General features: G+C 42.6%; 2 protein-coding genes across 3 annotated transcripts; both read left to right on the top strand.

Annotated features, from left to right (window-relative positions):
• The first annotated feature begins 451 nt into the window (after nucleotides 1-451).
• mplkip (M-phase specific PLK1 interacting protein) lies at nucleotides 452-3,580 on the top strand. The gene is made up of 2 exons (XM_061837084.1): nucleotides 452-839; nucleotides 3,025-3,580. Exons 1-2 carry the CDS (start codon nucleotides 492-494, stop codon nucleotides 3,133-3,135), a joined length of 459 nt encoding a protein of 152 aa, XP_061693068.1. The 5' UTR covers nucleotides 452-491; the 3' UTR covers nucleotides 3,136-3,580.
• A 247-nt stretch (nucleotides 3,581-3,827) lies between these two features.
• On the top strand, nucleotides 3,828-12,850 carry ly6pge (lymphocyte antigen 6 family member pge). 2 transcript variants are annotated; one of them, XM_061837279.1, is made up of 3 exons: nucleotides 3,828-4,113; nucleotides 7,860-7,976; nucleotides 11,847-12,850. In XM_061837279.1, the coding sequence occupies exons 1-3, from the start codon at nucleotides 4,053-4,055 to the stop codon at nucleotides 12,038-12,040; spliced, it is 372 nt and encodes a 123-aa protein (XP_061693263.1). In that variant the 5' UTR covers nucleotides 3,828-4,052; the 3' UTR covers nucleotides 12,041-12,850. The 2 variants fall into 2 exon arrangements, with proteins under 2 accessions (XP_061693263.1, XP_061693264.1); XM_061837280.1 differs by lacking the exon at nucleotides 3,828-4,113 and adding an exon at nucleotides 5,695-5,819.
• The last annotated feature ends 2,064 nt before the right edge of the window (nucleotides 12,851-14,914 follow it).

Below are 14,914 nucleotides of genomic sequence, written 5' to 3' on the forward strand. Positions count from 1 at the left end.
AATAAATTATTATACTCGTGAGTATAATACAGGATGGGCAAAGTATGTCCTGGGGGCCACATACAATCCACTGTTTTTCAATCTGGTGAATTGAGCATTTACATAATCATAAATCCTGTAATATTTGTTAGCTTGATTTTCCCCAAATGTGTTGACTGAAATTTTATTTATTTTAATAATTAATTGTTAATACAAAGGGGTCTAGTAGACTTTACAGTTTGTCATATTGTTTTTAAACTGTTTGTTAATGGTTGATATTTTTGACTAAACAGTTTTACCTTTTACAGGGAGAGTGGATCATTAAAATATTTTACTCGATAAACTGATGTATGAAAAATTGAATTCAAACCAAAAACAAAAAAAAAACTAACAAAATTAATCTACATCCGCGCAGAAACTTTATTTAATCACATGAGGAATGCCGCTGGGTGGCGCTGGACCTCTAAACGCCGACAAACTCAACATTATTTCCGGTTCCGGTCATTGTTTTGATGCCATTTTGCATCAAGATGGACCGAAGTCAGTCTTTACCTGAGTGGAACGAAAGGTTTCATTCCCCACCTTCACGTTTGGCTCGCCCACCCTATAGAGGACCCGGACATCGCGGTGCTTCTCCCCAGGGCTACCACCCTTTCTCGCCCAATTCTCCGCCGTATTCCCATGGTTTTAACCGTGGACACAGGGGAGGTTCGCCAGGAGGATCGGGCGGGGGGAGACGGAGCTTCGGAGGGTCTCCGGCTATGTTCGGCAGCGGTGGCCGAAACTTCGGAGAGAAACAACGAAGGGGAAACAGTTTCGGCAGGCCAACAAACTTCAGTCCGTCGGCTTCGAATGTACAGGTAAACTAGAAAGTGCTTCATCTGTCCTGCAAACATTTGTTGACGATCGGCCCACATGGCACCTACCCTTCTAATTGCTGTCCCGCAAATAGCCAGCAGTAAATAGATAACTATATAAAACAACGTAAAACACAGTAGAGTAGTACGGAGCTCTAAAAAGCTGGTGATACAAACGAGCCAAAGATCAACAGCCAGGTCTCATGTGACCCCACAGTGTTGCATTGAGAGCAGAGTTCTATTACGTCCATGACCACATCGTAATTCAAAACGCTCGTGCCACGTACTCATGTATTTATCGGGGTCACAAAGCTACATCTGAACAGACGGATGGAACAACACGGATTCGCCAACTCGTCACGTCAAGAATCCGTTGTCTACCCGCATCTCAAAGAGAAACAGCACTCCTTTGAGTATGGACAAAAATGCATATTCTTGACAGAGAAGACTGTTTGGAGGAGCAGTGGTAGAGGCTTTTTAGAACCCATCACAGTCAGTAATAAGCAACACCAGCCTCATTTGTTTATGCTACCCTGGACAGCAATAGAAACACAAACCACTTGTGCCACAGCAAAGTTTACCTACCAGGAAAGTTCCTGGGCTGTTTGGTAGAAAAGAAAAGCTGCTTTGGCGGAATGACCATCTCTAAACAGACCTATGACACCTCCTATCTCATGTCCAATGGCTCAGCTTGTATAAGAAATCAAAGTCACCCTTCAAATGGCTCCAACACAATGTGAGTGAGGAAATTTCCAGCCACTCCATTTATAGGTGGAGGCCTTTCTGCAAGGCATTTAACGACTGTCATTTGCTTCCCAAAATAGGGATACCATGGGGTGTACCTTCAATTTGGAGCATAAATAGGTGGGTTCTCACTCTGGCTAGTGCTGTCCAAACTAGTTTGTTGCTTGGACTGATGAAGCCTCCTTGCCAGGGAGGTGAAACATATTCTAGGAATTGATAGGTTTCCAGTCCGCCATCTTGTGTATCATAGAGGTCAGAGAACATAGGTGAAGGGTGAATTTTTTTTTTCCATCGTTAATTTATCCTATTGGCATAAGAGTTCTAATGTCGTAGAAAAAGGGAATCCTGGGACTGTGGAGACGTCATCGGAAACCTATCCATACCAGAACAGTCGGTTTGGAGTCAACTCTATGCTGCGTAAATGTGACATGGATGATAAATGACAATGTTCACATACTGTAATATCCGGCCTACAGAGTGCACCTGGTTATAAGCCTCACCCAGTACATTAGCAAAGGAAATACCATTTGGTACATACATACGTTGCAGCTGTGTAAAAGTCGCAAGTGCCCACATTGAAACACTTAAGATATTTACAAAGAAAAACGGGGCACAGAGAGTTTAACGCTAGCGCCGCGCCAACGGGGCCAGACCGGTAAAAGTCACTACCTCAGCACATATATTCCACCTCACTCTTAGTTTTTCCGCTGTAGTGCCCCCTTGCGGCCGTTAGAAAAAAATGGGCAAATTTGCCACATCACCGCATAAACCGCAGGGTTGAAAGCGTGTGAAAAAAGTCACGGCTCATGGGCCGGAAATTACGGTACACATTCAAACCTCCACTGAGCAAGTCTTGAACCCACGCTTCTGGTGAGTGTATGATACATTACACCACGAGTGACTTCTTCAATTAATTGAACAACATAGAAAAGGGGAAAAGGTTGAAAAGTGGTTGCAACTCTTTTTTGGAAACAATAACCTCCACCAAACTTTTCTCGTAGTTTCAAATCAGACGAGCATAACGCTGAGGAAGAATTTTGGGCCTAGTTGTGACAAAACAGATTCAGTTCAGCAATATTTTTGGAATGTAAACTGAACTAGTTGGCTGTCAATAGCAGGGCACATGGAGACAGACAACAGTCGCACTCACAATCCCACCTAGCAATTGGTGGATATTTTTTATCAAATTTGATTAATTAGTCGTTGATTCATTCTTGCACCTATTTACTCAAAATCAGCTGGTTCCTAGCTATCTTTAGAAGTTATTACACCAGGTGTTTGTAAGGTTTTTCCAGCCTGCGGTGTGAAATGTGCATGTTATGGAAAAACATTTGCATTGCGTTGGTTAGCATTAGCAAATCAAATGAATATGATGAATAAATGCAGAAATCCAGAAAATATGTGCGCAAATAAAGTGGCAACCTACTTTCTCTTTTGTTTTCAGTGTGAATCTTCTGACTCGATTGAGAGATACTTCAGTCCGTCCATGTTGGAGGATCCTTGGGCAACACTGCAGCAAAAGCACACCCAGACGTCCACCACCAACAATCCATAAACGGGATCAATATCACGTAGCTGGGAGGTTTCTGGTTAATGCAAGAATCATTCCATTTGTTTGGGTGCGTGTACATAATGCCAGGTGCAAGTTTATGCACCGTTTGTGGGATTTTTACACATTGTTTGGGTCAGGAAAAGGGCAACATTTGGAGGTTGCTTGCCATTCTTGATGTGTTAAAAGTGTGGAGTTTGACTTGATATTTGTACATGAAATGCATAAAATGCATATATTTTGTCTTCTTTTAACCTGTAAACTTAATTCAGGAAGTAGTTTGTCTTCCTCATGCAAAAAAAGCTGTTTGGTTGGATTTTTGTACACCTATGTGTTCTAAGCGCACATAATGAATATGTTTTTACACTGTATTTGATTTTTTTTTTTTTTAAACCAAAACTATGTATTTGAAGTGTACAAAGTTCTTATTAAATTGATGCTGAACAAAAAATTTTTCTGGGATTTCCAAATACCCACTGTCCTTGATTTACCTCTCTCTGGATGTTAAAAATGATATTGAAAATAGAGGGCATGTTTTTCTTTTTGTTCATGAAAGCCATCCATTTTTAAGAACGCCTATCCTCTAAATATAAACGGGAAAACAAGAAAAGACTGCCTTAGAAACTTAATGAGTCCTTAGGTCTTTACTGGACAGCCACAGTTCAGAGAGGATGAAGTAGTGACCACTCACACTGAGGATGGGTGTGGCTCAAGGAGAGAGGCGCAAGCTCCAGGATGCAACTCCCACAACTAGAAAAGTCTGACCAGAGGAGAGCATCTTGAGGGTCTCCTAATCTTGTCTGGACAAGAGATATTATCTTGTCTGTGAGATCAGATTAAGTTTTTAAATGGAGGTTGGGGGCATTCTTTGCACACAAACAACCTGTTTTTAATCTTCAGATCAAGACAAAGACAGCAGCACCATGAGAGCTTTGCCGTCCAGTTTGGTGATTCTGCTTCACGTGGTTCTCCTCATATCAAAAGGTAAGAAATCATCAGTTCTGTGTCTCATTATTCTTTTCACTCCTGAGATTGTTCTACCTTCTGGTCACTTTATATACATGTTGCCACATTTCCCGTGAATTGTTTTTGTTTTCTATACTTTTATCCGTGGTCATAAATGAGTCCTAGATAGACGGGAATACATAAAATTCTAGATCATATTCATCAGGGGTTATTAAAAATGCACACCAGAACATGCAACTAGACTACATAATAAAAGTCAGATTTGTAGTTTTTGCCTCCGTGCAGGACTCGTCGGTCAACTAGCATGCAATCCCAGCATCTAATCCTTTAATTGGCCTGCGGGCTAATGCTTTCATCGTGTGTGTAGACCTCTTGTGTTGTGAGGATTGTTTGGAGTCAGCATGAGGCATGAAATATACCAAGTAGAACACCTGCGCTACACTAGTAGGGACTCTTCACATTATACACTGCTAAGATATTCTTTCAAATAACACTTTAAGACTCTGGTCTCTCATACTCCCTACACATTGATTTTCGGCAGTCATCCAGAAGTGTTGAAATGATGTTCGGGCACATGGTACTGCAGTGGTTTGTATGACTGCCTCACAATCAAGAGGTCCAGGGTATGATTCCTACCACATGCCCAAATGTGAAGTTTGCATGTTCTTCTTGTGGTGTTCTGCCCACATTTCCAATGCTGTATATGCTTATGAGACATTTGAGGTCACTTAAAGACTGAATTGAACTTAGTAGAGTACATCTGAGTGTCGATACTGTAGTTGCATGCATTAGCGTACCCTGCTCTTTCCCAAAGTCAGCTGGGTTAGGTTCTTAATGAGCACAAGGACCATAGTAGATGGATGTATGAAGCCAGGAATACGCTGCCTCTCGCCCAGAAGCGACAGCTGGGATCGGCTCCAGCATGCCCGCGATCGTATAGGATAAACTTTACGGCCAATGGCTGTATGGATGGATATCAACGTGAAAGAAACTAATCGATAAATGTTGTCTATTACGCATGTATAATACACTAAATTGTATTTTTGCTCCCTCCATCCATTTTATGAGCTGCTTATCCTCACTTGGACTATCTGAGCTACCAGGAGGTGTCCAGCTCATCACAGAATTTATTTTTCCCCAAAATGTATATTAAATTAAATCCAACTTTTTCATTACAGTGAGATGAAACTATAAAATGCATATTAATTTGGCATGTTGGAATACTAAATTTCCCAATATTAATAAATACTACTACTATTCTGTTTCAACATTTCCATTTTAAAGATCTAATCCAGAGGACCTGTATTTTATTTGTCTATCATACAAATGTAGCTAAAATTTCATTAATTTTTTTTTTTTAATTCTCAACACAACGGAAATTAATTATATTAGCCTCAAAACCTGTCTCAAGATTTTGTTTGAGATGTCACTTAGATTCGGCAAGTTCCGGTACTTTCCGGAATGTGACGTCACGTCATTACAACATATAGCCAAAAAAAGGTAGCAAAGATGGTGAGGAAGTGTGTTGTATACGGCTGTTTTGCCTGAAACGCTGACGGAGTCAGTTTACATGAATGGCTGAAAGATGAACAGATAGGCAGGTTATGGACCAAATTTGTGAAGATAAAGCAGGCACACTGGACTTACAAATCAAAGTGGACAGGGTTCCAAGCAGCTTATGAAGGACTGCTTTGAAAACCCGCTACAGCGTTCACTTGGCTTTGGTAGCAAGCAAGTACATACATGTTCAATTGTTTAGTATTGACAAGTATCTACCTCGTTCTAAATGTATGCACAATACCGATACAAATATATATGTCAGCTAATATTCGTATCCATGTGATGTTTAGGAGGTGATGAAATTTGGACATTGTATAAACTTAGTGTACGCTGAGATCTTCCTGAAATTTGACTACGGCGGTGTGTGCTCTCAAGTGTTAGGTGCATTATTTCAAATGCAAACGCAGAACGACACCGAAGGTTTCGATTTTTGTTTTACGCCTCGCCTACATTGTTAAATTCTAATTCGGTTGGAGACGACACAAAAATATGTCTAGAAGCACGACGCCCAGAGTCTTGTCTGATATGTCAGATATTGACAAGGTGAAAATAAACGACGGTACGTGGAAAAATTAGATAAACTCGGCATAGAGGACCCATATTTAATGCCGATGTCGATGTTTTCGCTGATAAGAAATTGGACTGTTAATTCGCTTGGGCAACTGTTTCTACATATGTATCTGGTTAATGAGTCGTCGAGATTTACACGGAAAAGTATGAAAGCGTATAAAAGTCTGGACACATATGAATACTTTGTTGCTGGATCTGTTCTCATCAGGAATAAATCCCACATAGTGACGGGTTGACAGCTCGTGTTCGGCGACACGTTAACCTTTGCCTTTTCAGATACTATTCAAAACAAATACCAACATTTAAATAAATGACCCCTGGTTTTACTCAAACTCGCATTCATTAACTATGATTGGAAAAGAAAAAAAGGATGGAGTTGTCTCCACAGAACGTACACAGAAGCGATTGTGGCTAGATTTAACCTCAGTAAACCTCTGCGACAGTTTTTTTTAATGCATTGTTCTCAAATGAGCCAATTTGGCATTATAAATACTTTTTGGTCATTTGCGATTGAAAAGAATAATCCATCCATTTTCTTAGCCGCTTATCCTAACAAGGGTCGCGGGGAGTGCTGGAGCCTATCCCAGCTGTCAACGGGCAGGAAGCGGAGTACACCCTCAACTGGTTGCCAGCCAATCACATGGAGATAAACAGCCACACTCACAATCACACTTAGGGGCAATTTAGAATGTCCAATTAATGTTGCATGTTTCTGGGATGTGGGAGGAAACTGTAGTGCCCGGAGAAACCCACACAGGCACGGGGAGAACATGCAAACTCCACACAGGCGTGTCCGGGATTGAACCCGGGACCTCAGAACCAGTGAGCCCAACGCTTTACCAGCTGATTCACCGTGCCGGCAAAAGTTTCATTCCTACCTGGAATGAAGTGATCGCTACACAGGCGTGTGTGTATTTTGATTGGGCACCATGCATTATGTTTAATTGCCGAAATACATTGATATTTTCTGGTCTTTCCATCTGGTATTCCATAGAATGATCTTGTTGAATATCTGTCTCGTCTGTAGTAACAACCAACAGCACAACAGGTCTCGGGCATTGTAAATATTCTCCTCCAGTTCAATGTCTCCCACAATGTCAAGCAGCTCTGTTTGACCGGCAATATGGCGCTGTGAAAATTATGTCATGTGCACGAGCTCTATATAGGAAGCCATTGTGTTTACTGGGGTTGTTTGAATGTGACGTCACATGGCAGCAGCTTCGACAGAGCTTCGTTTTGAAATGGCCATCTGAGGCATTCGGATTACAAAAAAAATGTGCACTTTGGCGCAAATTTAATTCTTAGCTGTTATGTTGAGAATTTTTAAAATATTTTTTTATGAAAAGTTAGCTACGTTTGTGTGATGCAAAAATAAAATACAGGTACTCTGGATTAGATCTTTAATAGTAAATCCCGTTACTTTTTTTTTTTCTCCTGAATATTATGGTATCCCCTGGCAGTCATGGCATCCATAGCACATGCTATTTGAAATGGAACTTGTAATTGTGTGTTGATAAGTTTTGGTTTTTCGATTGAATAAAATTAATTATGTTTGTGTCTATCTGCTGCACGTCTATAATTATCATGCATCCATTCAGGACATTCTTTGAGTAGAACTCGTCTGTTTTCCTCAGGTATGGCTCTTCAATGTTACACGTGTATAGGGTCCAATAACGAAGACTGCAACCGACAAGGCTCCAGAACATGTCCCAGCTACGCTGATGCCTGTGCTGTGGTGGTGGGTCCTTACAGTAAGTCCAACACTGATCGTGTTGTAGCCCTCCCTTTTTTATGCTTTAAACTCTGCGACTAAAAATGTGTGTTTTTAGCTGAACATTTGTTTTTCAAATGGAACGTAAAGTCCAAGCTCAATGCCACTCAGCAGGGATCTTAATAATTTGAAACGCAGCATAAATAAAAACGTGATTCTATTTATCCATACATTTTCCGAGTATATTTTTGCCTTGCCGATTGCCTTCGAAACATTGGAAGTGCAGCTCTGCAATTACCAAGATATCTTTCAACCCACATACAGTGGATATAAAAAGTCTACATACTGCTATTTGAATGCTAGGTTTTGGTGATGTAAAAAAACGAGAATGAGATAAATGATTTCAAAAGTTTTTCCACCAATAATGCATGCGACCAAACACTACTGCAACTTGGTGATGAATAATGTTGCGTTTACACTAAACATGAGCAATGTTGTGACCTTACCTTTTGGCAATGGTGCTTCTAAAAATGTGTCAACATCCCAACGCCAAGTATTTGGTAATATGTTTATGGTGAATGCTGATTGTCTTAGCCCCCCTAAACAAAATAATATTCCATCACTCCTATTGACGATCAGGTGTATGAAGAATTTTAATATCCACTGTACTTCAGTAGTATAATAGTATTACCAGTCGATTGTCGAGGCACTATTGGTCGATTGTGTGGCCGTGTGCCCCCCCCCCCCCCAAAAAAAAGACGTCAGCCAAGCATCCACTTGATTCCACCATGGGCGGCGATGCCCTTCCCCCACCCTAAAGATCGCAAGAGCCTGGCAATATTTTAAAAATTAAATACAGGTAGGTGTATTTGTGCATTTATGTAAGAACAACATTTTCAAAGTACAATAAGTCTGAAATATTTTAATAATAATATTAAATAATCTAAAAAGAAAAATCCAGAAATCCCAATGTATGATTTTTTAACAATTTATTTGTGTGATACAGCTGCAAATAAGTATTTGAACACCTGAGAAAACCAATGTTAATATTTGGTACAGTAGCCTTTGTTTGCAATTACAGAGGTCAAACATTTCCTTTCACCAAGTTTGCACACGCTGCAGGAGAGATTTTGGCCAACTCCTCCACACAGATCTTTATATCAGACAGGTTTCTGGGCTGTCCCTGAGAAACACAGAGTTTCAGCTCCCTCCAAAGATTTTGTGTTTGGTTTAGGTTTTTGAGACTGGCTAGGCCACGCCAGAACATTTATATGATATGATACCACTCCTTGGTTTTCCTTGCTGTGTGCTACAGGTCATTGCTCTGACTGAGGGAAAAAGGATGTTACCCAAAGTCTCACAATACATGGCCGTGGTCATCCTCTCTTTAATACAGTGCAGTTGTTCTATCCCATGTGCAGAAAAACACACCCAAAGCGTGGTGCTACCACCCCCATGCTTCACAGTAGGGATGGTGTTCTTGGGATGGAACTCATCATTCGTTTTCCTCCAAACACAGTTAGTGGATTTATGACCAAAAAGTTCCATTCTGGTCTCATCCGACCACAACCTTCTCCCATGACTCCTCTGTATCATCCAAATGTTCATTGGCAAACTCAAGACAGGCCTTGACGTGCTGGTTTAAGAAGGGAAACCTTCCGTGCCATGCATGATTTCAAACTATGACGTCTAAGTGTATTCCCAACAGTTACCTTGGAAACGGTGGTCCCAGCTCTTTTCAGGTCATTGACCAAGTCCTGTCATGTAGTCCCGGGCTGTATCTTGCATGGGGCTCCACTCCGATTGAGATTGACCGTCATGTTTAGCTTCTTCCATTTTCTAATGATTCTTCCAACACTGGACCTTTTTTCAGCAAGCTGCTTGGCAATTTCTTCGTAGCCTTTCCAGCCGTGTGGAGTTGTACAATTTTGTACCTGGTGTCTTTGGAGAGCTCTTTGGTCTTGGCCATGTTACAAGTTTGAGTCTTACTGATTGTATGGGGTGGACAGGTGTCTTTATGCAGCTAACGACCTCACACAGGTGCATCTGAGTCAGGATAATACATGGAGTGGAGGTGGACTTTTAAAGGCAGACTAACAGGTCTTTGAAGATTCATAATTCTAGCTGATAGGTGTTCAAATACTTATTTGCGGCTGTATCGCACAAATAAATCGTTTAAAAAAACCATACATTGTGATTTCTGGATTTTTGTTTTAGATTATCTCTCTCACAGTGGACATGGACCTACAATAAAAAATTCAGACCACTCCATGATTTGTAAGTGGGAGAATTTGCAATATAGCAGGGTGTTCAAATACCTTTTTTCTTCACTGTAAATAACATTGTTATGCTCTTGCTAACCACTGATGACAAATGTGCTTCTTACCATTATTGCGACTTCTGGGGCTCCTTGGTTTTTCTGATTGCTTTGGAGTCTGTTTCATACCTCGTTAGATTAATTGTCATGCGGCCATTGAGACTTCCATCCATTAAACCTGAACGTGATTCAATTTGATTTGCCATCATTATGGTACGATGGTGAACAGTTCTTGCCGACAAAGGCATGTCTTTTATCCACTTATCTTTTAGCTTTTATTTTGTCTTTATTACAAAGTTGTCAAAATATTTATTGGCAACATTAGGTACGGATGCTTTGGTATACTCCCCATCTGTGAATGGCTTTCCATTTCTCACAATTGCTAACGCGCCAGCAAAGCTATCAGAATTCCATTCACCTTGTTGGGTCCAAACACGGATTTGCTGCTGACTAACTTGGACTCAGGAAAGTAGCTCTTCACATGCTTTCTTCCAGCTGCCCTCGCAGGATATTTAAATGCAAACGTAGTATGGCGCGTGTCACAGTGGCAGTTTATAGTTGAGTATTTCATCGTTGCAATTTTGTCATTATAATTTAGACACACAGCAGAACCTTCTCCCACCACCAAGGTGAATTCCTCTGTCCATTCTTGCCGAAAACTGTGGTAGTCATCTGTTTTTCTTTAAGCGATCTTTGTCAAAGGTGTTTCGACCACTCGTTGCTACGACACGAGCTGCCTTTGACCCTTCTGCAGCTGCGCACATCGACTGCCATTTTGAACAGCAAACTACGGCTACCCTACTAGGACAAACTGTCACTGCCGTATTTGCGTTGCCTACGTGACAGAAATGACAATAACAGTATGTTGTTATGCGGGCTCTGCGAGCCATATGCAACCATCAAAAGAACCAGATATGGCATGCGAGCCATAGGTTCCCAACCCCTGCTATAAATACTTTAAGTAGGGTTCACACATACTGATAATCGGACCGCAATTGAGTATTTTCCTCCCTTTTCCGGTCAAAGTCAGCACAGGCTTGATTCTCTAAGATTTCCAATGTCTATCAAAGACTATCCTGACCAATTCTCTAGTGCTGTGAGGTGTCTTGAGTGTTTTTCCCCCTCTCCCATTGGAAAGTGGTCGTGGCTGAAAATCTTAAATGATCAACCTGTTTAATTGTTCCCGTCTCAAAACCTGATTTGTTTGGTCAACACCAAGTAGGATAATACCTCAGTGTTGTCAATCTTCTAGTGTGGGAGAGGGGATTTATGTTGTTGGTGGGGATATTGTTTTATTTGTGTTTTTCTGTTTGGTCATCTTCAGTACAACCAACACTTTAGAGCTGTAAGAAAACAGTAGCCCTTTCTTTCTATGTCTGATTTTTAATAATTGGTTTACATGTTAAAAATGTGTGCGCATGTACCACATTTGAGTCATAAAGTATGTTTGCTCTTCTTTTTAACTTAAAAAAAAAAGAGTAATTAATTGATGCCTTTCTTAACCATTCAACACCCAAGCTCAAGTTTTACTGTTCCTAATCAAAGAAGACAAAAAAAAAGGTTAACAAGTGGACCTGAATTGTCTTTTGTCAGGTGGGATGATGAAGTCCTGCTCCTATAAGTCCTTCTGCACTCAGGCTAACAGCCAGAGCTCCAGAAGACCTGGGGTCAGAGTGCACTGCTGCTACAGCAACGACTGCAATATCACAAGCGCTGCCGACCGGCTGCACACACTCAGCTCCTTGTTGCTCTTTTTAACTTTGTTCTACCACTGCTTTTTCAGGTAGACACTAAAAAAAAAAGTCTAGCATGTAGTTCACGCGTACACTTCAACCTCCTCACTATTACCACTGAAAGACATACAGTATTTATAGTTCTCGGAAAGTAATTGTGCTAAGATGCACGCCACATCGGATTAAAGCCATTAAGATCCCACGTGGCTCTGGCTTTTCCTAAACCTATAAGGTAATGAAAAAGTGAAGTGCTGAAATAATATTTCTTAATCTTATATTTGTCCCGAAAATGAAGTGAGAACAGGCCCATTGACGACCCAGAGATTTCAACCACTCTATGCCTCACAGGCAATGTTTAAAATTCAGTTGGCGTGCCGTTGCATCTTCACCCGGCAGCCATTTGATGAGCTATTTTGGAATGCGGTGAGAAAGTCATTAGCACAAACGCAAATCCACATAAGTCTTTAACCTGTAGCTCGGTGTGTTGCACGCAGGAGGCTTTCACACTTTGCTCATTAAAGTGAGAGATATACTGGTAAATACAGTACATGGAAGTAGATGCATGCATCCACTGCCTTCATTCATGTTAAAATTAATATTAAGAATTGTTAGTGTAAACTGAAACTCCCAAGAGAACACTTTAAGCACTACTGTAATGTCAATAAAATCACAGATACAAGTCCTCACAATTCTGTACCTGTATATATTGTACTGACATTAATTTCCATGATGCCATCGTTCACTCTTAAGTGGGTTGATGCTGCTGGATGAATTTGTAATACTTATTATTCATAAATAAATCTAAATGCAAATTCTTGTTGCTATGTACATGTTTTCAATATAAAGTGAAGAAACAAAATCTGAGCAGAATTCTGAATTGTGTCCTTTTTTCAAAATAATTACATTTAAATTTTGTGTTCATTGTTGCTGGTTAATTTCACGTATTTCAGATCCCTTCTCTAAAATCAACGACAACACGCAAACCCAATTTGGTGAACGCGCTGAAAGAAGAGGACTTTTCTCTTCCCTTAAAAACATGTAAGCTTGGGTTGCAATCAAGCGATAATCGCCGCCATTTCTACAGACAAGCTAGTCGTTGCAGACATCGCCAAGGCAACCTCCACAGAACCACGTGTAAGCGGCGAGCGGCGGATGTTTTTCTGCCTACTTTAATTCACTCGATGATGTCGCCAAAGCTTGATATGTACAGAAGATCAATCTCTGCGAAGATATCGATCCGTATACTCTCCACAACGACGTACTTTCAACGGATCTGAAAGACTTCCGTGAAGTAAAATATCCGGACACTGGAAATACACATGCTTACCGGCGCTTACAAAATGATCAGAATAGATTTTCAAATAACCATTTGCCCTTTGTGTACTCGAGTTTCGAACAATTCTACACGTCGTATATATTTGCAAGCCACTTTTGTTGCTGTGGTGTTTACATAATTCACCCGCGGAACCTCGAGTTGGGGTGCGGGGTTCCGCACGGACTGTTTTTGTTGTTGCGCTTCCGGAGGAAAGGTTAACAGAGTTCCCGCCGTTATGCGAGTAGTTTGGTGATGTCGAACAATAAAGCAAGTTCTGTTCCTGTGTCCGACACTCCGCCTCCGACTCCTTTTCTCCGGCGCTACACTGGTGACCCCGACGTCAGTCCCGGCGTTTTCGAGACTGAAACGAACATGGCAACCGCCATCCTCAAATTGCCGGAGTTTTGGGAGACGTCCGCGGCAGCGTGGTTCGCACAGACTGAGGCTCAGTTCGCCCTCCGCGGGATCTCAGATGATTCCACGCGTTACTACCACGTTGTCTCAGCACTCGGGAGCTCAACGGCGGCCAGAGCAGTGAACTTCATCACCTCTCCCCCGGCCCGAGATAAGTATGCTGGGATCAAGGCTCACCTTCTCAAGGTTTTTGAGCTTTCACGGCCGGAACGTGCCCGACGTCTGTTGGCTATTAATGGACTGGGGGACAGCAAACCTTCCGAACTCATGGAAATGATGCTAAACCTGCTGGGCACGGAAGAGCCCAATTTCATTTTCATGGAACTGTTTCTCAGGCATATGCCACCGCATGTTCAGACGGCGCTCGCAAACAGTACTGCCACTGAGCCCCGGGCCCTGGCCGAGGAGGCCGACCGTTTCTTCCTGGCAACCGAGCGCTTCTCCCCTGAGACGCTGGCCGCGACGCGCAGTTAATCACCTTCGGGCGCGGGGGTGGCATCCAGCAGGGGCCCCTTCGGCACCGACGGCCGTGCTGGCACAGGCTTGTGCTACTTCCATGCCCGTTTCGGTGCGAAAGCGAAGAGGTGCCGCGCCCCTTGCAACTACGACGCGTCGGGAAACACCAAAGCCCACGCTTCGCAGCGGCCGTGAGCGTGGGCGCGAAGAGCCGGCTGCTGTTCGTCAAGGACAACCTTTCCGGGCGCAAATTCCTTTGCGACACCGGCGCCCAGAGGAGCGTCCTGACGGCCACTGCGGAGGACGCCGCTGGCGGGACTCATGGGCCACCCCTACTGTCCGCTAATGGCTCCCCTATCCGCTCTTATGGCATGAGGACTGTGGACTTGTGTTTCGGGAGTCAGCGCTTCACATGGGACTTTGTCACTGCGGATGTCTCATTCCCTCTCCTCGGCGCTGATTTTTTTTGTGCCCACGGGCTGCTGGTGGATGTTAAGAGGGGCCGTCTGGTGGATGCACTGACTTTTTCCACGGTCGCCTGCGTCCGCAATGAGGCGACTTATGGTGGTCTCTCCAGTTCGCTATCGGACGGCACCAAGTACCAACTCCTCCTTGGTGAGTTCCCTGGCTTGACACGGCCCACTTTCTCCTCTGCCACGACTAAACATGGGGTCGAGCACCACATTGAGACCAAGGGCCCCCCGATCCACGCGAGGGCCCGACGGCTTGATCCCGAGAAGCTA

The sequence above is a fragment of the Syngnathoides biaculeatus genome, chromosome 12, assembly GCF_019802595.1.
Source record: "Syngnathoides biaculeatus isolate LvHL_M chromosome 12, ASM1980259v1, whole genome shotgun sequence".
NCBI lineage: Eukaryota > Metazoa > Chordata > Actinopteri > Syngnathiformes > Syngnathidae > Syngnathoides > Syngnathoides biaculeatus.